The sequence below is a fragment of the Macrobrachium rosenbergii genome, chromosome 1 (assembly GCF_040412425.1).
Source record: "Macrobrachium rosenbergii isolate ZJJX-2024 chromosome 1, ASM4041242v1, whole genome shotgun sequence".
Taxonomy (NCBI): Eukaryota; Metazoa; Arthropoda; class Malacostraca; order Decapoda; family Palaemonidae; genus Macrobrachium; species Macrobrachium rosenbergii.
The window spans coordinates 37618538-37646037 of record NC_089741.1 but is presented as its reverse complement, the minus strand read 5'-3'; the positions used below and the strand labels follow the sequence as shown (position 1 = coordinate 37646037).

General features: G+C 37.4%; 3 protein-coding genes across 4 annotated transcripts in view; 1 reads left to right on the top strand and 2 right to left on the bottom strand.

Annotated features, from left to right (window-relative positions):
• Positions 1-1166, bottom strand: part of LOC136852101 (UDP-glycosyltransferase UGT5-like) — a 13803-nt gene extending 12637 nt beyond the window's left edge. Inside the window, exon 1 of one of the 2 annotated variants that reach the window (XM_067126785.1) lies at positions 964-1166. In XM_067126785.1, the coding sequence (XP_066982886.1) occupies positions 964-976 (13 nt within the window). In that variant the 5' untranslated portion in view covers positions 977-1166. Of the gene's footprint in view, positions 68-963 lie in introns of those variants that run through there. The other variant, XM_067126650.1, reaches the window with a different exon arrangement.
• Positions 1167-2111: 945 nt separating this feature from the next.
• On the top strand, positions 2112-9229 carry loj (logjam). Its single transcript, XM_067126518.1, is given in 5 exon segments — positions 2112-2372; positions 4945-4998; positions 5001-5146; positions 5356-5422; positions 7476-9229. Coding segments are annotated over 5 exon segments (690 nt in total). The 5' UTR covers positions 2112-2180; the 3' UTR covers positions 7707-9229.
• Positions 9230-10871: 1642 nt separating this feature from the next.
• On the bottom strand, positions 10872-24046 carry LOC136851971 (mitochondrial 2-oxoglutarate/malate carrier protein-like). Its single transcript, XM_067126400.1, is given in 6 exon segments — positions 10872-14537; positions 15209-15308; positions 16788-17001; positions 18946-19030; positions 19504-19728; positions 23889-24046. Coding segments are annotated over 6 exon segments (921 nt in total). The 5' UTR covers positions 23954-24046; the 3' UTR covers positions 10872-14305.
• Between the last annotated feature and the right edge of the window lie 3454 nt (positions 24047-27500).

Sequence of the window (27500 nt, the reverse complement as noted above, 5' to 3'; positions counted from 1 at the left end):
GATCAACATGATCGACAGTTGTACCCAGGTGGGCGAAATTGTCGTACGTTTGCCACATAACCTTAGCAGCTAAGGTTATGTGGTTGGTAGTTTTTTTTTTTTAGAATAAAAGAAATACTTTAAGTCAATGTTCTTAGGTTTTTCCTAGAAAATACTTCCCAGTTCGACACTATCCATTTTCGACGGCCAGACGTATGGAATGTAAGTGTTCGACGGTTGTACACAGGTATCCCAAATTATCGTACATATGGCTGTCATGGTTATGGCAGGTAGATTTTTCTTTTAGAATAAAAAAAAATACGATTTAACTATGCTTTCACGTGTTTTTCCACGGGAAATACTTCCAGTTCGACATATTATCCATTTTCGACAGCCAGGCACATGGTGGAATTTTAAGAGTTACTCTGCTATTATAGAGTGTAATTATCGTACATGACGAATTACGTCTACAATGTTTATGTTGTCATGCTGGGTGATCATATATCACACTGACATTTACTGATGCTTATGTTGTCATCAGTTGATGGAAAGGATCCGATGGAGTGTCCATCTTCCCACTCTGAAAGTATCAAAACTTTTTTTTTAATTTTCATGAAATTAATTTTCATCGTCAAGCAGCCATTTTACAACAAACATGAATTAAAATGTTTGAATGTTTATTACCGAATCAACAAAAACAATGAAATTCGAGACATTTAAAGTTAATGTCAATTTATCCAGACCTGGTCACGACATATATCAGGTCATATTGATATCAGGCTGGCAGAATGCTGTCTATTTTTAGGTCTATATGAAAAATATAGTGTAGGTGCCACTAAACTGCCCAGCTTTTAATATATATTTAATGGAACACTAAGCAAAGATAGTTGCTGTTGATTTACTTTTTAGAATTTAAAGTTTCTGAGTGGTTGTTAATTATACTCAGTCTGCTAAGTCTCGTACTAAATATCTCGGTTCACTTACCATTTTTCGCCATACTTATCACTCCAGGACTTGGATTTAAATTGGAAATAAGTAAAGAGGCCCTTTCCTTTCGATCCCTCGCACTTTGGCATAATGATTTCAATACTTAAGCCGCCACTTGACGAAGAATAATGGGCATCGCCGCTTCTAAAGTTAAATATGGAAGGTAACTTTGATGACGACAAGAGAAACCCAGCTCAGGTGATCATCGTTCGTTCGCCTGACTTTTTTACGATAATGAATAGACGCCGATTTTTTAATAATAGTCGTGATGAATCGATACTTATAGCATAAATGTATTAATTATTTATTTTACATTGATAATTTAAAAGGTAAAAGTGAATTAGACTTTTTTAAAGGGAAAACTAGTCGAAAGAATGACTCTAAGGGAATCGAACATATTTGTAAACAACTTTCACATACACTTGTGTTCTACCGCGTAGCGTAAGACATATATGAACGTCCGATACTGGTGGGTCTTCGTTGTTTATATATGATAGATGCTAATAAATAATAGACATTCACTATAAATACCTAAATAATTTATAGATAAGGTCAAGTTATGGTCTAGAATAAAATGTACCGTCTAATGTCAAAATATGGCTTAAGATAAAGTATACCAAATCATCCCATCGCAGGTATACAAGGCACCCCGATAGTCGCGAGTCTTCATTATTTACATACTGTAGATGCGAATAAATAATATACATTCATCATAAATCTATAATAATCTGAAAATAGCATCGAATTACCTCTAAATAATTAAGAAATAACGTCAAAATATGGCATCAGATAATGTATACCACCTCATCCAGTCGCCGGTAAAGACCGCGCGATAATTGTGTCTTTGTTATTTATATATTTTAGATACTAATAAATAATTAATATTCATTATAAATATAAAAATAATTTAGAAATAACGTCAAAATATGGCATAAGATAAAAAATACTGTCAAACTTTAATATATGCCAAGGGAATAAAGTATACCACCTAATCCCATTGCAGGTATAAATATTCGTTATTTATATATTGTAGATGCTAATGAATAATTAATATTCATCGTATATATATAAAAATAATTTAGAAATAACGTTAATTCAGGGCTTAAGATAAAGTATATCGTCTAATCCCATGCAGTAGAATATTAATCCCCTTTCCCTCGAGTCGACAGTGACAGCTGTCAACACGGTGGTGTCGACTCTTACCACTTCTGAAAATGTCTTCGATAAACTTTTATTTCTTTACTCTCGTCGTGTATCTGTGCTTGTGCATTTGCACCAGCGAAGACTGGGCATTCGACAATGCCCCGGGCATAGCGATGGACTACAAAATCCACATCGACGCCGGAAAAGAAGACTGTTATTGGCAATATGTCCATCCGGGTGCTACCATATACGTTAACATGCAGGCGAGTTTAATGTTTTTTTTCTTGTTCTTTTTTACAGATGTTTTGTACTTTTGGTTTTGTTTACTCGTGATAATTTTGTGCTTTAAAATTTAACATTAACAAATTTTATCATTTTAAACTTAACGACTGAATAAAATCACTTAATGCAGGATCCCGGTGCTATATCCAATGCGTAAACATACAATGAGTTTTAATTGTTTATTTCTTGTTTATTCTTTGATAAATTTTGTTTTTAAACTATACAATAAACAAATACGATATATTTAAGTTTAAAATCCTGTAAAAAGAATCACTGTTTACAGATCACAGGGTCAGGATTAAGTACAAATCTTAAATTGGCACAACACTGTATGAATCTTCCTAAAGTTACTGGCCTTGTTGCTCCAGCACTTGCACCTAAGTTGCATGATTTTTTCTTGTTAAAATTGAATTTCATAAATCACTTTTCGACTGCTTAGCCAGTTGGTTTTGAATAACATGTTGAATTACTTCTTTTTCCGGTAATTGTTCCAACATATGTTGCCATGGGGTAGTCATGAGTTTGGTAGTAATTACTACTATTTATGTGGACGAAATTTTCTATTTTATCGTCTTATTTTCTATTATTTTGACTTAACAGACCGGTTATTATTTGCCACTAACACTGTAATAGCTAAACTATTAGGCGTTAGTTACTAGCAAGGCTATTTACCAGCTATTTCTTGGGTGGTTTTCAGGCTATTCAGTAGCAAGCGGCTTAATTACCTTTACTTATTATTTAAGTTATTTATATTACTTTGACAGGACAGTTATTATCTGTCACTAATTCTATATTAGCAAAACTGATGATTTATGAGGCTAATTACTAGCTTAGGCTATTAACCAGCTATACTTTGGGGTAGTTTTTAGGCTGATATTATAGGTCAGGGCTATAGTTTGTGAAACACGAAGCTAGCATCCCCGTAGGGAGGTAGTGCCATCAGTACACCCCATGCAGTGCACTGTAGGCATTACTTATGGATCTTTGCAGCGTGCGTTCGTCCCTAGCTGCAACCCTTTCATTCCTTTTACTGTACCTCTTTTCATATTCCCTTTCTTCCATCTTCCACTCCACCCTCTCCTAACAGTTTATTCATAGCGCAGCTGCGAGGTTCTCCTCCTGTTACACCTTTCCAACTTTTACTGTCAATTTCTGTTTCAATGCTGAATGACCTCATAGGTCCAGTGCTTGGCCTTTGGCCTAAATTCTGTATTCAATCGACTAAGCTAGCATGAATTAAAGATTAACTAGTATGGTTTAGAGTCCCAATTTACCTGCTCTTTAAATCCCAGGATGGAGAAATTAGCCTAAGCCTAGGCATTTCTAAATTGATATCGAATACTGATAGCGTAGCCTAACCTATTGGCTGTGGTTACCAGTTGAGAGCGAGTTAAGCTAATCTTGATTGAGAGGAACAAATAAGCATAACTTACCTGCAGGGTAGCAAGTTATATTTGGCTAGTCAGTTCACAGATCATCTGTAATTGTAACTACTGTACTCCCTTCTAGACAAGTGGTTAACCTGGAAAATATTTATACTATTTCAGGAACACCGAAACACCAAATAGAGATATCGAAATTTAGTGTTAGACTAGTTAATAAGCCATAGCATTCGTCCACGTCTAAAAACTAAGCATGATCAATCAAACTTGAAATTTAGGCTATTTGAGATCTGCACTTATTCGTTTTCATTACCATAGCATATTGTACAGTGTAGGTACTTGATCAGATTTTTTTTTATAAATCATCAGCTGCATTTGCACTCTACTTCTCATTATCATAGCCACTGTTGTGTAGCAGTTTCAATTTTATATGTATATTACTGCCTTTAATGATTAAGTGAATATTTCATTTATATTTATATAGGTTTCTCGACACTTATAAAAAGTGTCAAGAACAGTGCATTTTAGATAATAAAATTTCATGAGTAAACCATGCAAGGCCAGGGCATATACCGTACTCATACAGTACTGTACTGTAATTAACATTGGATTAAAATTCCTGTTCGTCTTCAGCATGTCATCTTAAAAAATGTTGATTCTGTCATGACTGACCTTAGCTTTTATCAAAGATTGTTTCTTAATCCTGTCAAATTTTTTATATGAAATTTCTGACCATTAGATGCTAAAAATTTTTTATATTTTAAACGTACTGTCATTTCTTTCTCAGTCATTTCTTTTTTTTTGTATGAAACTTTTGACCATGGGGGCATGGGATATAGAGTTTAGGCCAAAGGCCAAGCACTGGGGCCTATGAGGTCATCCAGCGCTGAAACGGAAATTGACGGCAACATGTTGCATCAGTGAAATACCATAGGAGACAGGCAAGATGGAAGAATGATAATATTGAATGGAAGTACAGTAAAAAGAATGAAGTCAAGGTAAGCTTTTTAAAGCCAAAGTGAACGCTTTAAAGAACCTTTAGTGTAACTTGCAGTGCACTTTCGTGAGGTGCCCTGACGGCACTACCCCCCCTACAGGCTAAGCTTCTGACCATTACACACTGAAAGTTTATTTTATACTTTCTTTAATCATGTGGTCATTTTTTCTTCAGGTACTGAAAGGTGGGGATGGAATGGCAGGCCTAGCCGCCTGAAACTCCTCTGCACACAGATAGTCTATCCTTAGAGCATATGCAAATAGTCCCCAATACACGAGAAGCTGGCGAAGACAGGTGGATATTACGGGGTCTGCATCGACAATCAGTTTTCACGTTTTTCTGGAAAGCTGATCAATTTATACATGACCACATTCAGGTGAGACAAATATTCCCACATTGGTATTATTTCATCAGTTCCTGTTACTGAAAGGTGCTTAAAAAATCAATAATGATTATAAGCATAAGGAGTTGGAGCAAGGTATATACCCCAGAAGAACATGAAAGCATATAGTGTAATGCATGAGGGGCTGATGGCAATGATTTTTTACTTTACTCTAAGACCATGTTATTTTATCTATTTACCAGATATGACATTTGGGAACAGTACACCAAAGAACTGGAGGAACTCGATATCAGCGTCAACAATTTTACGGTAAGAGGAGGCCGTTCCTGTTTTGTTAGATTTACGGATGAAAAACCATACAACTTGACCATTATGGAGATTTAATCAATATTTTTAATCAGTAAATGTTTAGAGGCTTTATGCCTTGTATGGCTATTTTAATTGTAATCGTATTGTTACTATTGGAACTTGAATAAAAAGTTTTGGCCAGAGGCCAAGCGCTGGGACCTGTGACGAGGTCAGCTAGTACTGAAAGGGAAATTGAGAGCAAAAAAGGTTTTAAAGGTGTAACAGGAGGAAAACCTTGCAGTTGCACTCTGAAACAGTTGTTAGGAGTGGGCTGATGAAAATAAGATGGAAGAGAATATGAACAGGGAAACAGTAAAAGGAATGAAAGGGGTTGCAGCTAGGGGCCAAAGGGACGCTGCAAAGAACCTTAAGTAATGCCTACAGTGCGCCACATGAGGTGCACTGATGGCCCTACCCCCTCACAAGGTGGTGGATTTATTGATGAAAAACTGTACATTTGATCATTATGGAGATGTAATCTGTATTTTTACTCTGTAAATAATTAGGGTTTTGTTGCCATGTACAGCCATTTTGATTCCAGTTTTGCTATAAATGTTCTTAACTTGTAATATGTAAAATGGAGCAAAGAGTGACATCATATGAATTAATGCTTAGACATTATATAGCCATTAATAAGGCACATGGATTAGAAACTCATTAGGAATGAATTCAAGATTCAATTCAGAACCTTTCCTATCATTATTGGGAAAATATTTTGATAATTTGAAATATCCAGCCCATTTGGAAATATGAAGTAAAGAGGGTTGCTTATTCTTGACAGTGATCTCCTGAGGGTAATTCTTTTATTCAGACTGCACATAAAGATGCTCCTCCATCACGAACGAGTTACGTTCCGAACGACTGCTCACATCTTGATTTGTTCGCAAGTCCAACCTGATGTACTCAGAGCCAATACGTACAGTACTATTTCTGTTTTTTCATACTGAAGTGCAATACTAAATTAGTACCGTACTGTATTTTATAGAGTATTTTATTAATACAAATATATAAAACCTAAATACATTAAGCAAATTATGATATTAATACAGTAAAGTACAGTTTTAATATACAGTCACAGTTGTTCGTATCTCTGAAAGTTCATGAGTTGAAAGTTTGTAAGAGGAGTGTCTGTATATTTAACCTTTTGGTGTAGAAAATTAGAACTGTGAATAAATTACTTTAGTTAGAGCCCCAAGTAATTTTCTTGTTTTTCTTTGGTACTATCAGCAAACAGTTAACCTTGGTTGTCTTGAGCAAAGATACAACCTGGCAGGTTATTGTTGTGAGTTATTGTAAATTTCACTGCACACTGTACTTGTACTTTCATAATACTGTACTGTCAGCATACCAACTGAAATTGCTTGATACTGATTCAAGCAAATGAAATTGAGCAGTGTGCTATGGATTATAGAATTTACATCAAAGGCCAAGCACTGAAAGTGCTGAAAGTTAAGTATACCTCAGTTTTACCAGACCACTGAGCTGATTAACAGCTCTCCTAGGGCTGGCCTGAAGGATTAGACTTATTTTACGTGGCTAAGAATCAGTTGGTTACTTAGCAATGAGACCTACAGCTTATTGTGGAATCCGAACCACATTATAGCGAGAAATGAATTTCTATCACCAGAAATAAATTCTTCTAACTCTTCATCAGCCGGCCAGAGACTCAAACTCGGGCCTAGTGAGTGCTAGTCCACAGCTCTACCGACTCGCCCAACGAAGAGCTGGAAAATTGACAGTAAGAAGGTTTGAAAGGTGTAACAGCAGGAAAACCTCCTGCGGGAATGACAGCACATATTATGCTTTATTTTTTATGAGTAATCTGTCTGGTCGAAGTTATTCATTTTCTTCAGAAATAATTTATACTGTAGGAAAGGTCTTCTGAAAAAACTCCATTTAGGTATGGCTTGAAACAGAATCTGATGCACATATAGCAGTCCAGTACTGAACGATTATTGTGTTCATTTATCATTTTTGTGACAAATCAACTAACGTTCTTTTTCCAACCGAACAGCACTCCATCAAAGGTGTCGATCAGCGTATCCACGAGATCCTCCTCTTCCAGAGCCAAGCACGAGCGAAAGAGGCCAGGGATTTCCAGCTGCTCTTGAGCAACAACAGCTACGTCCAGTACTGGTCGATGGCGTTGTGCACGGCGATCGTAGGCACTGGAGCTCTGCAGGTCTTTTTCCTGAGAAAGCTCTTCGAGTGCAAAGTTACCACCAAGTCTGGAGGACGAGCATAAATGACCTGCAGTGATACTGGTGGGGGAAATATGTCATTTTGAAAAAGGTGCACAATTTGTAAATGCTGCCAGAGTTGCACAAATTCGGGGGAATATGCAAGTCATTTTAAAAAAGGTGTACAGTACGTTTCGTAAATGCCGGCCGAGTTACACAAATTCACGGGAATATGTAAGTCATTTTAGAAATGGTACACATTTCATAAATGCTGGCAGAGTTCCACAAATTCAGTCTCAAATTAACTGTATGTTAGAATCTCTTTTCTGCGTACTGCAACTATCAGATGAATCTGTTTTTGTTTTAATTGAATATTTGTATATGATGTGTATTTGTCCTGAAAAAAGGGATGGGAGAAGTATGTGAATGGATGCTTTTATCGTATGGGAGATACTGCTGGGTAAATATATATTGTGCTTAAGGTATTGTCAGTATCTTCTTATATATTTTTATATATCTCACGGTATGGCCAAAAGACATTGCTTCCTAATGTTTCAAAATAGATTAAATATGGTAATGGCATTCCTTTTGCTTCTAAGGTTCACAAGTTTCAAGTTACAAATGACTCGGAGAAATTCTCTTTGCATTAATGACATAGTTTAATCCATTTCCAGAAATATTTTTGTAAGATTTTTATACATTTTTTATTGATTTTATTGGGATATTTAAGTATGTTAAGATGTTGAATATACTTGAAAGTATTTTTAAGTTTTTCCATGTTTTGAACTACAGTCTTTTGACTTGTAGAAGGTAATGGTAACATTTACATTTTAGTGACTTTGTGCGTCATTTACTGAGAATTTCAAGCTCTGTAATGTGTCCTTTGTTGTACATTTTCTCTAGGATACTCTTGCTTCCAAATGGATAATCATTGTAACCATTAATGATGGGATGGTGCTTGATTTAATTCATCTCGTACAATGCTGTACTTAACTTTTTTGTATTGTGCTTAATGCATTTCTGTGTTGACAATTTGTATCTGACAAGGAGAGAACTTTGACATTTATTTTATATTGTATGAAAATTTAGACAGGCTTTGTGTTGACAAAGAACCATAGCAGTTTAAAAAGTTTTAACTTTATGTACATTTCCAATGTCTTCCCAAAATGTACCAAGGCGGATTTTTATCAAATCGTGCATCATGGATGCTGCTTCTTTAGGAGGTACTGAAGTTCCAATTTTTGTAAACTCAGATGTTTTAGAAGACTATATTGTTTGCTAAATATTCAGTGGTAAGTTCTTTCAGTAGTAAAGCTTCATTGAACATTGGTGTCCTCCTAATGTTATCACACAAGACTTTGCCGACAGTAAAATTGCACTTTGTTTGTGCAATTTTTTATGAGTGATTTGATGATTTCATTAATTGAAAGGTGTATAGTTATTACAGGAAATCTTAGTTGAATGTAAGTTTTTACAATATGATTTTTACAATGATAAACTATATCAATAGAACACTGTCTGATGAGTTATCATAAATCAGTATGTATTGTTGTTATAAGCATAATGTGATTATAATTATTGCCACTGACATGATCTTTCATTTACCATTTAAAACAAAATTTAAAAACCATTGGCATGAAGTTTTCTCAAGCATATTAAATCATTTTTATACAGACACTTATAGTACAGAGTCAGTACTGCATTTTTATGATAATCTTTTGGGGGACAGTTGATTCATTCCCAGGTATGAAATTGCTTCCGTATCAAGTTACCAAAATGAGGGTTATGGAGCAGCTCTATCAGTTATATTCTGCATGAGCTCTTGGGAGTATGAGATTTAGGCCTGATGCCAAGCTGGGACCTATGAGGTCATTCAGCGCTGAAAGGGAAAATTGAGAGCAAAGGTGATTTCATTATAATGCCTTACCAAAACACTGTAAAAGCTTTAATCTCTTAAATTTCGACACGTCCGAGATATATTTTTTCAAACTTTGTTTGGAACGCTGATGTAATTAGCGGAGACCCAACCCCACCGGATGCCGGTGGGGGGGGGAGTGGAAGGCCTTTGCTTTTAAAGGTGTAACGTGAGGAAAACCTTGCAGTTGAACTGTAAAACAATGGTTAGAAGAGGGTGGAAAGTGAGACGGTAGAAAGAGGATATGAACGGAGGTACAGTAAAAGAATGAAAGGGGTTGCACCTAAGGATCCCTGCAAAGAACCCAAGTAATGCCTACAGTGATAATGTGCACAATACAGATACTATTTTTTCAAATCCTCGTAATTTATATACCATCCAGTATATCACCTAAAGTGTCTTACTACTGCTATATAAGGCAGCCATACAATTTACAAACCTCTCTCAGAAGGGCTTCTAAAGTTCGGAGAACTTTTGGAGAAGTATTTAAAGGCCGCTGAAGACTAGGTAGTCATTTCATGTTGAATGTGCGTCCTCTCAAAATGAACTTGGGCCCTCTATCACTCCTCTAGACTTGCAACCAGCCAAGAGGGGTCATGGCTTTGGTGTCAGTTCATATAACCAAACTTTCTGCTTCCCTCATTTATCATGAAACTAGAATATCCATTTTCAACTTAATTCTTTCCCTACTTACACTGAATCCCGATTAAAAAAGTTATCTTTGGACGAGTTAACTCTTCCTGCCGGCAGCGAACAGATTTGCTGAACAGCAGCACCAATATGCAGTGAATGTCCCTCGCTGTCGAACTTCTCAGTTCCAGACGTCCTTCATTCCTCACACTGTTGGTCTGTGGAACAGCCTCCCTGAGGTGTGCAATCGGAACCTCAACAGTTCAAGCAAAGATGCAATGCATTGCTACCCCAAAACCATTTCTGTATTTTAATAATTTACTTACATTTTTATCTGTTTATTAATTTGTCAATTTATTTTTTCTTTCCTAATAACAGATCTCTTCTTTCTGTCTCTCCTATTACCTTGTGTTACTTCTTTCAAATGAACACCATATTCTTTGGAAGCTTGAATTTATCCCATATGAAGAGGGTTCATCTTCTGAATAATAATAATGAAAATATAAAATCTATTTTCACCTTAATGCTTTCTCTATTTACATTAAATCCTGATTTAAAAAGTTAAATCTGGATATTAAAAAAGTTATGTACCCTTACCTTTGTGAACTGTTACAGGAATGGCACGAAAATTCAAATGAAAATGAACTTCTTGGTGCTCATTCATCAATTTTAATAAAAATTTCCATTGCACTAAATATTTTAATTTCTACATTATTATACAGTCCCTTGGTCAACATCACTACAGTACTATATATTTACAGTTTCCAGAATCTGTACAATGATATTAAAGTGTCCTGCTAAAGGAAGAGTAACCATCATACAAAGGTCATGCTGATGCTCACACGAATATGGTCTTGAAATCATTAGCTACAATTCTAAATACTCCAACAATTTGAATATAACATGCTAAAGCACTTTCATGTTCTCAATAACAATAACAGAAAAAACAACACTAACCTTTATTCCAGTGCTACTGACAAACTCGACTTAAAACTCGATAAAAACGTGGTAAATGTAAAGGTAATGGCTGCACGAAGATCTCGTAATATAATTCCTCGACCGAACACTATAGTAAAGGGTGTATATAATGCAATACAAGCAAGATCATTTGCGAAATTAACCTAGATAACGAAAAATTTACTGTCTTTCTGTATTTTTGCTTTCATCCCTGATGGGCTGATGCTAAACACAATGTCCAGTGGAACTTCTGCCAAGTTTAGTACCAGCCCCTTGGGGATGAATATAAAAACAAAATAAATAAGATGGTAAATTTCTCAAATTATTCTACCTCTACTGTGTTATATACTGTACACCGATTTCTATATTTAGTCTAAAAATTATATTAAGACGATATCTTCGTGCAGCCGTCTCCCTCACATTTACCAAAAATGTTAACTGTCAACAGCAAAATCATTTTGGTTCCTGTAATCCTACTGAAACATCACTAATTCACGGCTCACTGATCAAACGGTGTACAATACAATACAACAACAAACTGATCCACCTAATGACCCACATCTAAAGTTACACGCTGCCTAAATACTGACGCCAATGTGTATTCCTGACGAGTTTTCACTCAAGTACACGATTCATGCAGTTACATCACCTAGGGTCAGTTTTATCTGACAAGTCGAAATTTTAAACCATCAATTAACTTAATTTTGGTTAACAGACAGAGGTTATGCATTAACCTGACTATTCATCCATATGTTTTAAAAATAAAGTACAGTACAAGTTCTTAACAGTTTAAAATAAAGTGCAGTACAAGTTCTTAACAGTTTAAGTTTTAACACTGAATATATCATCAACTAAATTTCACTACCACACACCTGAAGATGTCTGACTGACTGGCAAAAAATCAACAACACACCTTATTCAGGATCATTAGCATCTACCCTGTTTCACTGTCAGAACTATTTGTTCTCGCTGCAAAATGACTTGTCCATCATTTCTGTCTAAAAAAAAAGATGGCGTCTCTAATGCTTGCTGTGCATGCAAAACATCCCAACAAGCTTATTAACCAACATTCTTAATGGATTTACAATACGAACCTACATTACAGCGCTACCGAGATAACAATCAACTTAGAATAGGCCCCAACTAATTTATAATACCTTGTGCATTAACTGGTTAAAACCTGTATATAATCCATTATCTAACTTTTCAACCCATGGTCTGACAGCATTACTGCCTACTGCTTGCTTGCCTGGATCAGTTGATTCGTTCAGTGTTATTGCTTTTACATGGAAATTTTAAGGTTTCCCTTGCTTCCTGCTATTATTTTCTATTTCAATGTTGCCTCTTTCCTATCGTTAAACTATATACATATATATCATATATGTGGAACCTATTCCGGCAACTCTTGGCCACATTGCACAAAACTTTCCCCCCTTTTCTTGGTTTTCTTAGAAAGAAAACTATGGCAGCTGGATACTTTAACTAGACTAGCTGAAATCACATTTTGATTCAACAACTTAGACAAACCAATACTCTTGAGTATTCTTCACTAAATACCTTAGCAGATACTAATAAAAGTTGTAATGAACATTATTAACTTGCAGAGTAAAACCTACAGTATAGGAAGGAGACTGGAAAAACCAATAACTACCAGTAACTTAAAATAAGCAATGACTTTGCCATGTTAATTGCCAATATCATACATATCACAAGTCTTTTTTTTCTTTTTCTTTCTCTTCGCACATTAGCAAAGAAATGATAAATTCAGCACGGTACAAACATCACTTTGCCATACCATGAAAGACCATTCAGTTAAGTACCATCAACTGCTTGTGGGATATACAGTGTTAGTAAGCGATTATCAAACTTTCTTTTGAACAACCAAAAGAATATACAAGTGGACTCGTCCCTTCGGGAACGTTTTAAAATACCCCTAGCAATATGATGTGGTTAGTTGTACGACGCTAACGAAGAAATGCACTAAAACTGCACCATAAACGATTGCCTTGTCTATTTTAACAACTTGCATTTGTCTTACTTTCTTGAAACCTTCCAAAATGAAGACCTAACTAAGGGAGTGGAGGTGTTAGTCTGTAAGTCTCTCATTACAATAAAATTGTCACAAGCATTTGATGAAAATGGACTACTTTCTCTTACGAATGAGTCTCTGTAACTCGCAAGAACAACAACGCTGTTGTGAAATGTTACATTAAAGCACAACATTGCAATAACACTGTACATTACGGCACACGACATGCGTAGTCGCTCGTAAAAGTGCTACTTAGGCATTAAGAAAGGAAGACAAGAGTTTGAGAAAAGAACAAAAATAAATGCATGGTAAATGCAACCGAATACATTAAGGAACTGGTCAAATACATTAAGGAACTGGTTAGTGATCGCATAATGTTTAAGTATCTCTAAGAAGAACTGAAGTCAAATTCAACAAAATTCAAGTAAAATTCAGAATGCTGAACTGAAATTTGTTGGAAGGTGGACTACTCATACAATTGAGCAAGACACAATTACCACTACAGCTCGAAATACAAAAAAAAAAAAAAAATTGTCAGAATTTCAAAACCTGGACCTCTTTAGTACGTTTAAAGACAACCCTTCTTGTGACAAGCTGACTTCTGAAAATTTAAAAAGCGATTTAAAAAATACTCTGCACTTTGAAAAGATTTCCACTGGCAAAATACGAGAACTGTGAAAGACTATGCCCCTTTGTCATTTAAAATTGATAAGCTTTGCAGTGCAAACACCCACAGTTTCTAAAAAAAGCAATTCTCTCATAAAATACCTAAGCTTCAGTGGTCTCTCTGATGCCTTTTAAGATGCACACAGGTTTCCTGTTCATTTTCACTTCTAAAACGACGACCCAACATTAAAAATCTATAATGCATTCAAGAATGCCCAGCATGGTATCCCAAACCTACGGAGAAACATGTCACTTTTCATAACAGCTACATCTTAAAAAATAAAGCCAGAACATCATCCCACTCTTCTCATTTCATGGCAAAGAGATCCTGCTGAGGAGAATATGGCCCCATGTTAAAAGAAACAGCATACTGCAGTACCTGTCTTTCACCACAATCCACAAAGTGCATAATTAAAAAGATCCAATTGAACGGTTGTCATCATTAGCACCCTACCTACACCAACAACTTAGAGACCACCTCCTTTTGCAGAGGCATCTCCCAAAATGACCTTCTTGTATGTGAGATTCAGCTGCTCAAGGAATATGAACGTCAAGACCGTGTGAGGGCCCAGCCGCATGTAGTAAGGAGTGAAGCCTTTCCAGAGGGAAAAGAAGCCTTCGTTTCGAATGACCTTGGTAAGTACGTCCACGGCCCCTTTGTACTCTGGTTTCCCGTCGATCATTTTCATGTTCTGGATTCTGGAAAGTTAAAAATGTTTTCCAGAAATCTGTACTGGGTATCTTTCCCACAAACTGCACAGTACGGACACTTTAGAAATCACACACCACCCTACTTACAAACGTTAAACTTACGAACATTCAGAGATGCAAACAAACAGGATCGCAAATTAAAATTGTGTTCAGAGCACTCCCCTTTGCCACCCGTAGTTCAAATTTTGTTTTACGTGGCTCTTCTGTACATACAGTACTGTATGTACAATGTATTGTGTTTTAGGATGAAAAAACATACAGTACTGTATTGACTTTATATCATACTGTCGTTGAATAGGTGTGACGAGTACAGAACCAACTTACAAACAATTCAACATAAGAACAGCTGTCCGGAACGTAATTCATTCGTAAGCAGGGTGGTGTCTGTACTAGTAAAATTGGTTAAAAGTGGCACACCCTGAGAATTATCTGCGCTTTAAAAAAAATACTCTTACGAATTAAAACCGAACTGATGGCAAACTTCTCCAGACTACCTAAGAGAATGTCTTTAATACCTGGTCTCAAGTAATTACATTATAAGTCCCAATTATTCTAAAATTTCAATTAAAAATACTCTTAAAATTTACAGAGACTGTAGTCTTCTGCATTAAAAAAAAATATTTATACCATAATTTCAAAAAAGAAAACCTCTATCATACCTTGTCTTAGCAATGTCAACAGGCATGGATGCAGCTGTAGTCACTAACCCTGAGATCATGGAGGCACAAAAATGAAGGAATATATTGTCCTTGAAGTACCCTGTAACGAAAAATCTAAATAAGCACAACTGATTACATACAGGTAACATGAATGGAATGGAATATAAAATTTAGGGCAAGGGCTAAGTTCTAGGACCTATGAGGTCACTGGGCACTGAAAGGGAAATCCAAAATGCAGTGGTTTAATTAGTGCAACAGAAGAACCACCTCACAGTTGCACTTTCAAAGGGGAAAACCTCACAGTTGCACTTTCAAAGGGGAAAACCTCACAGTTGCACTCTGAAACAGCTGCTAGGAGAGAGTGGAAATTAAGATGGGAGAGAATATAAACGGAGATACAGTAAACGGAATGAAAGGAGTTGCAACTAGGGGGCATTGCAAAGGAGTTGCAGCTAGGGACATTGCAAAGAACCTTAAGTAGTGCCTACAGTGCACCGCGTGAGATGCATTAACGGCACTAACCCCCAACGGGGATGCAGTTAACGGGAGACTAACTAATAAAAAGAACATTATTCAAGTATGCTACAAGTGCTGTATCAACAACGCATGCATTACGAATCAATTTCCCTCAAGCTCAATTCTACCGTACTAGGGAAGACAAAGTTGAGATTCCAAGACCCAATAACAAATGGAATATAAAACTTAGGCCACAGGCCAAGCGCTGGGACCTATGGGGTCATTCAGCACAAAGTGAAATTGAAAGTAAATGCTTTTGAAGGTGTAACAGGAGGAAAACCTCGAGTTGCACTACAAATCAATTGTTAGGAGAGGTTGGAGAGTAAGATGGAAGAAAGAGAATAAGAACGGAGGTACAGTAAACAGAATGAAAAGGATCACAGCAAGGGGCTCAAGGGACGCTGCAAAGAACCTCAAGTAAAACCTACAGTGCACCAAATGAGGTGCTCTGACAGCACTACAGTCTTATGGGGAAGGCCCAATATTAAATGCCAATCCATATCTGGATTCAACAAATATTTGAAAATGAATCAATGCAAAATTACACAACTAAGCAACATCAAAAAGTACAAAGTAAACATGAAAAAATACAATCCTGAATTTTACACAAACGAGGGTTTCAAGTGAAGCTGAATACGGAATGAAGGATCACTCACTAGCAGACTTCTCTGGGTCACAGGTATGACAAGATATTCTCACAGAGAACAGAACAGAGTATATAATTTAGTCTAAAGGCCAAGCGCTGGGACCTACGAGATCACTCAGCAATGAAAGGAAAACTGAGAGTAAAAAGCTTGAACTCCCTTTGACTTTGCATGCACTTAGCACACTGCTTAACAAATTATTATTTTGAATCAGAAGATTAACCCTATTCATAAGGTACAAGTCCACAGGGACCAATGACTTAAAATTCAAGCTTCCAAACAATACAGTGTTCATTTGAAAAAAGTAACATAAGGTACAGTACAAAATAATGAGTAATATTTGTATATGTCACACAGTACCACTTAAGCTATACCAAACAGTGTTTCTCCATTTTATCCAAAAACTTCCCAAGTCTCACCTGTGCCTATAAGTGCTTGTTTTGCTTGTGAATAAGAAGCCAGCTGGGCTGCGTTGACAACCATAGCTCGGCCCATCGTAGGGATGGCCCCCCTCCAGAGGGTGAAGAGACCCTCTTCACGTGTCATGCGAACCAAGGCGTCGACTACGTTTTTGTAGTTTCGTCTCTCTGCGGGAGGGAGTCGGCCATCTGATGTCATTCGGATCAAGGACACCTAAGAAATTTACAGAAAAGAGATTTCCTTTAGTAACGAAGTACAATGTTCTCTCATATGCATCAAGAATTGCAAAACCAGAATCCGATGACAAATTTAGTCATTTTCAAAAGCAAGTCGTCTCTGCTTGAGAATTATGTATTTGTTTCCACTAAATGTGACAGAACAGCTGGACAAATTGAGATTCTGGACAGATATATGTAATAATCTTCTTCTTCTTTCAAACAAATAAACTGGCACCATGGAAAAACCCTAAACTACCTATGTAATACTCTGATACAGTGGACCCCGGCTATTCACGGTTCCGGATTCGTGGATTTTTCTGTGAAACATATACAGTATACACATTATTCACGGAAAATTCACCCATTCGCGATATTTTCCATACAGAAATATTCACTAATTACTGCTTTTTCATATTTTTGTGACACGAATTTTTTGTGATAAAACTATTAAAATACTCAGGTATAAGCATTTTTAGAGGGTTTTTTTGGTGTCAGAATTATCAAAATAGGCAGTTATGAGGGTTTTTAGAAGGGTGTCAAGTATTTGGGGATTTTAGCTATCTGCGGGGGGTTGTGGTAAGCATCCCCCATGAATATCGGAGGTCAACTGTATCATATTTCCATTTCTATTTGGCAAGCTCTATACTCCTAAGTAAAGTGTTTCAAGCATCAACTCATTATCATAAACAAATGCTATACAGGCAGTCCCCGGTTTACGACAGGGGTTCCATTTTTCTGCCGCGTCATAAACCGAAAATCATTGTAAACTGAACAATCGTCGAAAATCGTCAAAAATCCTAAGAAAACCTTACTTTTAATGCTTTGAATATACTGAAAATGATGTAAACTGCATTTTTATTGAGTTTTTCATCAAAAAACCTCCAAATTTTTATTATTCTGCCGTTTTAGAGCCATATTCCTTCCGTCGGATAGGCGTACGACGCGTCGTAACCCCGGAACATGTGTCGTAAACCGGGAAATAATTTCTGATGAATATATTTGAAAAGCCTCGTAACCTCGGAACGTCGTAAGCCGGACCTCTCATAAACCGGGGACTGCCTGTATTTTAGGATTATCAGGTTATTTGTTAGATTGACCTTAACTAATGACCTAACTACACCTACACGGAGAAAACATAAAACAGAGTCTAATCGAACATAAAGACAATAAGACAGACACCACACAAAGCAAATATCATGAACTCAAGACTAAGCAAGTTTAATATTAAACCACAATATCAAAGATATTTGCCAAAGGAACAGTAAGTAAAAAGGTTCGAGTAGATATATAACGTCAGATTTCAAACCTTGGCTTGTTAAACTAAGTGAGAGGCTTGCAAAATTGCCCAGGTGGGTGCTTATTGCATAATTATGGTAACAAAAATAGAACAAGTTAGGTTATGCAATCAGGTGATGTGTGTTACAAACTAAAGCAACTTTTACTAACAGATGTCAAATAAGGTAGCAGTTCCTTTTGCATTACCTTTTTTCTATTTATTTATCAATTCGTTAATCTATCTTTTTTTCTTTTCTAATAACTGATCTCTTCTTTCCTTGTTTCCTATTACTTTCTTTTACTTCGCCCTATTCAAAAGGATGTGGCAAATGAACGCCATATTCTTTGGAAGCTTGAATTTCAAGTCAGTGGCCCCTTTATGTGGGCTCGTTCCATATGAATAGGGTTCATCTTCTGAATAGTAATACAGTAATAACAATCTGAATGGTCTAATCACTAGCATTAAGGGCTGGTCTAAATTCTATTAATAAAAGCCCTGTATGTGGGGTCATTCCATGTGAACAGGGTACATCTTCTGAATAATAATATCAATCTGAACGGTCTACTCACTCGCACTAAGGGCTGGGCTAAACTCTAAAATAAAAGTCAAATTATCATAAAGCAATTTATCTCAAAGGACAAGCAGAGCAACAGGTGTACGAACCTCAGCAGGGGTGCCAACAAATGAGCCAACCACACCTGCAGCCATTCAAGCTCATTGGATATGGAAATCTCAGCCTCTGCTGGGACTGTTGGGAAAAAGGAAAATTTACATTCAGTAAAATAATAAAATCCTGCTGACATACACAAGAACACTTTAAGAAACTTCTAGTGTTATCAATGGAATGGTATGTTATATAAAATTCAGGCCAAAGGCCAAGCACTGGGAATTATGAGGAGGTCATCAAGAGAAGGGATATTGGGAGCTGTAAAGGCTCTGTAAGATGGAACAGGAGGAAACCCGTGAGTTGGCACTCATGAAACAATTAGAGAGGGAAAGTAAATGAAGAGAGAATATAAACAGAGTGTACAGTAACAGGAAATTCTAGCAAAGGGCTGCAGCCGCATGGGCCAAAGAACGCAGCAAGTAATTTCCTTGCTAATGCCACAGTACACTGTGTGGTTGTGGGATTAACCTCCTATGAGACGATTTTTCCAAATTAGAATACAACCCCCCTGTACCCCAGAGTACCAATCTACAGCATCAACAAGCACGTCTTACCCTGAAGCCTTCTCAAAGAGCCATGTGTATATACCAAGGCGAGTTGTGGTGTAGGTAGCTTGGCGCAGTAAGCCGGCAGACAAACCAGAATAGAGAGCCGTCACTCCCTCGGATCTGATGACGTGTCGCAACACATGAAGGCTCGTTTTGTGCTCTTTACTCGTGGCGACCTGCATTCTGTTCTTGACGAGATCAAGTGGCTGGACGAAGCAGGTGGCACCCATGCTGGAATGGGAAAGGTACGTTGACACTTTTCTTAACTACAAGATTACAGTAAACCGCCCGTATTCGTGGTCTCACGATTCATGGACTCAACTTATACGCGACATTTCTCTGTGGAACATATATACACATTATTCATGAAAATGGCCCATTCACGTGTATTTTTTCACTGAGAAATATTCACTGATTACTGTGTTTTCCTTACATTTTCATGACTAAATGCACTTTTTGTGATAAAACTATTGACGTACTCAGGTATAAGCATTTTTTGAGTTTTTTTTTATTTGAATTATCAAAATAGGCAGTTCTAAGTGTTTCTAGAGGGTTTTAAGTATTTGTGGATTGCAGCTATTCGTGGGGGGTTGTATGCATCCCCTGCGAATACAGGGGGTTTACTGAACACCCACACTTAACTTTACACCTCAATATGTAAAAGTGGATTTCAGTGGCTACCAATTCCCATATTCATGAGGAGTAAACTGATATCTGGAATAAAGTATTTAAAGGGCTTTCCAAAATTCGTGTTTTCATCTGACAATCAAAAGGAGATGCATATTCCATGACTTAGTCTAACCAAGTTTGAGAAAGGATAAAAAATAATTTCACCTCAGTTTACCCTGTAAATCATTTACTGTAAATGCATAATCCTACCAAGCTTAATCTTTGCATATAAGGAAGCAAGCATGGACACTGTTATTCTTCATTTCTACTCACCACAGTAGGACTAGAGAAGACCTTTAAACAAATAACTTACACAAACATTAATCTAGATTTCTACTAGGCTAATTCAAGATCAGTTGTAAACTGAAAAGGTCTAAATTACTATTTCATCTGCTGTCTAGGTTAACCCTATCTCAAGTCTAGGTCAATGGAGGTACAACTAGTTCGTGGACAAGTAGAATTAAATAGCAAGCAACAGGCAAACACTGGCAAGAGATTCATAATTAATATTCCACGAGCTGCACACTTTAATTAATTCCAATTCAATCTTAACCCTGTCCATGCAGTCGTCCTGTGTGCTGTCTTGCATAACGATCACATGTGCAAAAGTTTCAACACTCATAAGGCAACTTCAGCCCACTCTGAAACAGCAAAGTATAAATTCATATTCCAAGAAATTTCCAAATACATTGGCCTTTAGTCCAATACATGACCACATTACATACTCTGGTAATTTCGTGTTACTATCACAGACAGCCTGGGAAACTGATTTCTCATTATGGTGTGCAGGAAATTTCAACATTTTGTTACAAAATCAGACTAGTTATATGTGGTAATTCACCAGTTCTTTCCCCAATTTTTTTTCATCTTATTTTTTCATATATCCCCTACTTGACTCATATTCTCCATTCACCTATTATGTTTACAATGCATATCTTATCGGCCAATCTCTCGGCTGTTTTCCAACTTTACATACATGTCACTAGACACTACCCATTCCTTGACATATTATTATTATTATTATTATTATTCAGAAGATGAACCCCATTCATATGAAACACGCCCACAGGGTCCACTGACTTGAAACTTAAGCTTCCAAAGAATTTTGCAAATTCCTAGTACATATTTCTGTTAACTGAGGAATCTCCACCCATATTTCTTAAGACCTTTATTTGCTGGATATACAAAAGAGGCTAGTGCACTACTGCCTCTGGAGCACTGTGCCTTGGTGAAAGTGATGGAATGGAATATGAGATTTAGGTTTGATGCTAAGCGCTGGGACCTGCGAGGTCATTCAGAGCTGAAAGGAAAATTGAGAGTAAAGGAGGTCTTAAAGGTGAAACAGGAGGAAAACCTGGCAACTGTATTATGAAACAATTGTTAAGACAGGGTGGAAAGTAAGATGGAAGAATGAGGATATGAATGAAGGTATAGTAAAAGGAATGAAAGCGGTTGCAGTTATGGGCAGAAGGGACGCTGCAAAGAACCTCAAGTTATGCCTACAGAGCACTGCGTGAGGTGAGCTTGGTTAAATTGACAGATCCCTTAAAGAATAGTAACCTTTAGGAGGAGGAAAACCTCCTAATGCCAGTTCTCACATGTGAAGCGAGTGGCTACTGGTTTGCAGAGTGCAAAAATTAGGTGGTAACATATGATTAACAGTCAATGACCCAGGCCAACAATGAGCTAGATAGTTTTAGAGTTCCAAAGGAGTTAAGCTTCTTGTCAATTTGTTTGGAAATGGGATGCGTATATCCAATGAAACATTAGGGCAAGTTAGAATACATCCCTACTGTGGGGTACTGGTCATTATTTTTTCCCCACACATATACCTTCCTTTCCAAATGAGGTCGTACAAAATTATTTAAGACATGGTTACGGGAAAACGGAAATAGTGTAGCTATTTGGCCAACTTTTAGACAAGTAAGGTTGATAATGCTTAGCCTACTACCTATATGCAACCATTACAGATCAAGTAGGATAGTTATCAACTGTCTCTGAAATTCTATGGAAGAACTACTCACCAAATTTTCTGTACTACACTTTATACAACCATAAAATAGGCCTAAGTGTCAATGTGTTGAGCAGTGTGCACCAAAATATGAAGGAGCCCCCTTAATCCATCCTTCAAGGTTGGTTGTTCCATTAAACGGTAAAATTACAGACAACTAACAGCTCCTGGTAAAACTGAAGACTACTATGTTTATGGCGTGTGCTGTTTTTTGTTTATGATTTTAAGTTTACCACCAAGTAGCTGGGTATAAAGATGGCATCCATTTTACACATACACAGGGAGTTACCAAATCGAAGCAGTGCGTCAGCAGTCTTCATTTTTACACCTAAGGAGTCAGGAATTTTGGATACGGGAAATACAATGCCTAGTGAAATACAGAGAAGCAAGCTAACCTAACCTAGCCTATGGAGGCGGGTCTAGCCTGACCTGGTGAGACTTAAAACAATCTCAGACAATGGCCATTAACCTGACCTACATAGAGTGCCACAAATAAACAATATTTACTGGAATATCAGCCCTAACTTAGTTATTTATTGCCCATGAAAATACAAATCTAGTGAAATATGGAGAGACAGTCTAACATAACCTAAGGAGGTCAGGTCCAGCCTAACCTGCCGGGACTTAAACCGATTTAAGACACCAGCCCTTCGTAAGGTTCCAAATAAATATGAAATCAAATTATTATCATAACTTATTGAACAATGACCTTTTTGCGCTCCTAACCTAGCCTACGGGGTGGGTTTGGCCTGACCTGGGGAGACTTAAACCATTTTAGACAACAGCTGTTAACCTGACCTTCGTACTATGCCATATAAATAATATTTAATAAGTAACCCCCCATGCCTTATTATTAATGACCAATGACCTTTTTGCACTCCTACCCTAACCTAACCTAGAGGGGGAGCAGGTCAAGCCTGACCTGGGAGGACACACCGATTTTAGACACCGGCCATTAACCTAACTTACGTATGGAGCCATATGAACAATATTTAATATACTGTATATCAGCCATACCTTAATTATTGATGACCTTTTTGTGCTCCTACCCTAACCTAGAGGGGAGTGGGGGAGGACAATTTTAGACCTGACCTGGGAGGACAACCGGTTTTACCTAATTATTAATCTTGACACCAGCCTTATTAACCTGACAACAGCTTTATTAACCTGGTGCCATGTGAAAATATTTAATATATATCGGCCATACCTTAACTATTAATGACCTTTTTGTGCTCCTAACCTAACCTAGAAAGGGGGCGGGTCCGGCCCGACCTGGGGTGACTTGGACACCGTACGTATGGTGCCATATAAACAATATTTAATCAAATAACTACCATAACTCATTAATCAATTAAATCTTTACGGACACCCCAAGTACCTACAAGGTGCCCAAACCTAGCCAGTGGGGTACCGTACCCAGGACGGCCTCCTACCCTCTAATCACCCCGAAACGTTATATAACGAAGCTTATACATAAAAATCCGCCTTTTCCTAAGGACGTCACGCCCACGGCCCCCCCAAAAAATAAAGCAACACCGCCCAAAATTAACCCGTCCCCAACTTCGGGTACGGGAATGACCTATGCCGACGGGGCAAGGTGACAAGGCTGGACCTCCCTTAGTTCCCGTCCATCTCTCCCTAATAAAACGTCTTTCCTCCACTCCGACGGACACTTCCGGCCGCGAAGATTAATTGCCCATGTCTTTCTCACCCTGCCAGGCCGCCGAAGAGGAATTTGATGCCATTGGGGATCGTCGTTGGCTTCGGGGAGGACATTGTGTTGTGTTGCGGAACGAGAAGAGCCGTCTGCCCACTCTAAGGTCGACACCGACTCTTCTTCTTCTTGCGGGGTTTTGGGTAGAACTTCGGGGCTGTTTGGGTGATTTTCCTGTTATTTTTGGTGATTTTTCGTGTACCTCGATGTAAAGGCTTGGTATGGAGTCGTGTTTAAAGGTGATTGATTCTTGGAAAGGATATGATTGTGTGTAAATTGTCACAGAACACTGAAAAACAGTAGGAGATTAGGCAGAGCTTCGGGGATTTTAGGTGATTTTTCTGTTATTTTTGGTGATTTTCGTTTATTTCTACGTAAAGGCTTGGTATGGAGTCGTATCTAAATGTAACTGATTCTTAAAAAGGCTGTGATTCTATACGCTTAGCCATTTAATAATGAAAAACAATGGTAGGTTTAGGCAGAGCTTCGGGGATATTTAAATGATTTTCAGTTATTTTTGGTGACTTTCCGCTTGATTTTTTGCTTATATCGATGTAAAAGCTTCGTATCATGCCATATATTATGACAATGTATTATGAAAAGGCTTGTGTTTTTATATACATAATATAATAACAAAGATAAACAGTGGTTGTGAACTTCAGTGTCAGTCTATTATTATTATTATTATTATTATTATTATTATTATTATTATTATTATTATTATTATTATTATTATTATTATTACTCAGTAGACGAAACCTATTCATTTTACGTGAACAATATATTTTTCAATGTATTTAGTAAAAGGCTCTGAAAGAAGCAAATTTCTGCTTTACAACTTGTTATATTTTTCAATGTATCACTTACGGCTCTGACTAGCAAATTTCTGCCTTTGCAACTTGTTATGTAAGCGTCACTTTACGGCTGTGACTTGTAAATTTCTGCCTTTGCAACTTGTTTCCCCTTATTGCAATCTGAAATTGGCTTGTTGTCTAAGCGTCACTTCCTCCGAGGTGCTATAGTACTAAAGATGGCTGAAGCTCCTTGGGACGCCGTGTTTAGTACTAAGCCCCTCGGGGATCAATTATTATCAACACCCACTTCTATATTATGCGGTCGACAAATTCACCCACTTCTATATTGTGTAGTCGACAAATTAATACTGATGAAAGCTATCTAGTACTAAACACGGCCTTCCAAGGAGCTTTCGCCATGTTTAGTACTAAGCCCCTCGCGGATCAAAGTTTTATAAACACACCCACTTCTATATTGTGTGGTCGACAAATTCACCCACTTCTATACTGTGTGGTCGACAAATTCACCCACTTCTATATTGTGTGGTCGACAAATTCACCCACTTCTATACTGTGTGGTCGACGAATTATTATATTAATAAAAAATATCGAGTACTAAAGACGGCCTCCCAAGGAGCTTCCGCCATGTTTATAAGTACTAGCACCTCTTAGTAGCACCAAACAAAATAGCCTGCTCTTGATACGATATGTGTTCAAGTGTTCATCCCCGTTACAATCACTATATATTTTTTCCAGGTTTCTCACGGTCCTTCAGTAATTTATACACTGTTTCTGCACACTGCCAGGTGATGGAGTCAAATTCAATCCGTACAGCCTGAAGCATTCGCTGGTCACGTACCTATGCAGGTAATGCATGATAAATTAACGCCACATCCAATGGCTCCTTTCGATCAGAAGTTAATAAATTTTAGTTTTCTGTAAAGGAAAATTATTAGGAATGGTTATTTGCCCCTCCGTCCACACTTTTTCTGTCCACCCTCAGGTCTTAAAAACTATGAGGCTAAAGGCTGCAAACTGGTACGTTGATCATCCACCCTTCAGTCATCAAATATAGCATCAGTAGTTTTTATTTTATTTAAGATTAAAGTTACCCGTGATCGTGCATCTGGTAGCGCTGTAGGTGACAACAATGCAGGCCACCACTGGGCCGTGGCTGGAAGTTTCGTGGGCCGCGGCTGTGAGTTTCATGGGCCGTGGCTGAGAGTTTCATACCGCATTAGCAATACAGCATAGCAATATTCACGTATTAGGCCCGTTTACACGGGGATAGTTTACTGGCGTCAGCAAATTATCCCCGTGCAAAAGCAATCTTTCCCAGTTGTCACTTGCCTTCAGAAGGATCATCATGTCAGAGAAGTGGAATACCGAGGATATAATGAAGTTTTTGGATAAATACGAGGAATTTGAATGTTTGTGGAACATTAAATGTTTGTGGAACATAACGATTACATGAATCGTAATAAGCGGGATGTAGCTCTTCAAGAAATAAGAGATGTTCTGATTGAATTGGAAGTAAACATTCAACCTTGATTTTTAACAAAGAAAATCAAAAAACTCTGAAGTGTGTTTATAGGGCAAGAGTTAATAAAAGTGGAAAAATCTAAGAAAAGTGGAGCAGGAGTAGAGGATATTTATCATCCTCGACTGCCTTGGTTTAAGAGAGCCGATTCATTCTTGCGGGATGTAACAATAAGCCGAGCCTCATCAACAAATTTGGTGAGTTCTTTTTTTTTTTTTTTGCTAGTTCGAAAATCATACTCCCTATACAATACACACATGAAGCAACAAAAGCTTGGAGTGAAATGAAATATCAGTGTTTTGATCAGTCATTTAATAAGCCCTTCATCACTATATATACGCTATTTGACAATGGCTCTGTTGACTTACAAAAGTTAAAATAAATCAGAAATTTTTGCAGCTCAGCGTTAAGTGTTTGCTCAAATAAAATTCATTTGCCAAGAACCACTCCTCTTCCATGAAGTAATCTGCATTCTCCCTTTTTTTTTTTTTTTTTTTTTTGCAGCATCACCGCTGTAGTTGTTCGAAGATTTCTTGCAGAGTGAAAGATCTCATTCGTGTTTCTTAATTTCTGGATGAATAATTCTGTATCCAAATCTTCATAATCAATGTGCCATTTGCAAAATAATTAGTGTTTGCTGTTGTTATAAGCCAGTTGTAGAAGATAACAAACACATTTGATTAGAAGATCAAGTGGTACTTGTTTTAAATCTATTGGACCTTGTAGAATTCTAAATCTGGATGCTAAAATACCAAAAGCATTCTCGACTACTCTTCTCGCCCTTGAAATGCGGTAATAAATATCTTTGTTTCAGTGAAAGGTTGACGATGCTGAATGGTTTAAGCAGGTTAGGCCTTGAGGAAAGCATCTTCGCCAATGATGACTGAATTTTCAGGCCAATGCAATAAATTCTTTTGAATTGCAGAGTTGAATACTGAATCCCCTGAATACAGCACTATCATTAGCTCTATCGTTACGACCAACATCTATGTAGATGAAGTGATAATTTGCATCTACCATAGCAAAGAGAATTACTCTGTAATATCCTTTGTAGTTAAAGAATTCTGACCCACTAGCGAGAATGACATGGCAGCATCGATTGCTTCATCTATGTCAGAAGACATCTTGCTCGCTACTGGCGGCAACTTCTACCCAAAAACACTGTCCTCGTGCAAACGCTTACTATCCTGGAAAGTTTACTTGCCGCTAGTTACTGGCGCCAGTGAACTATCCCCGTGTAAACGGGCCTTTAATTCTCCCCACTCTGGTGGTATT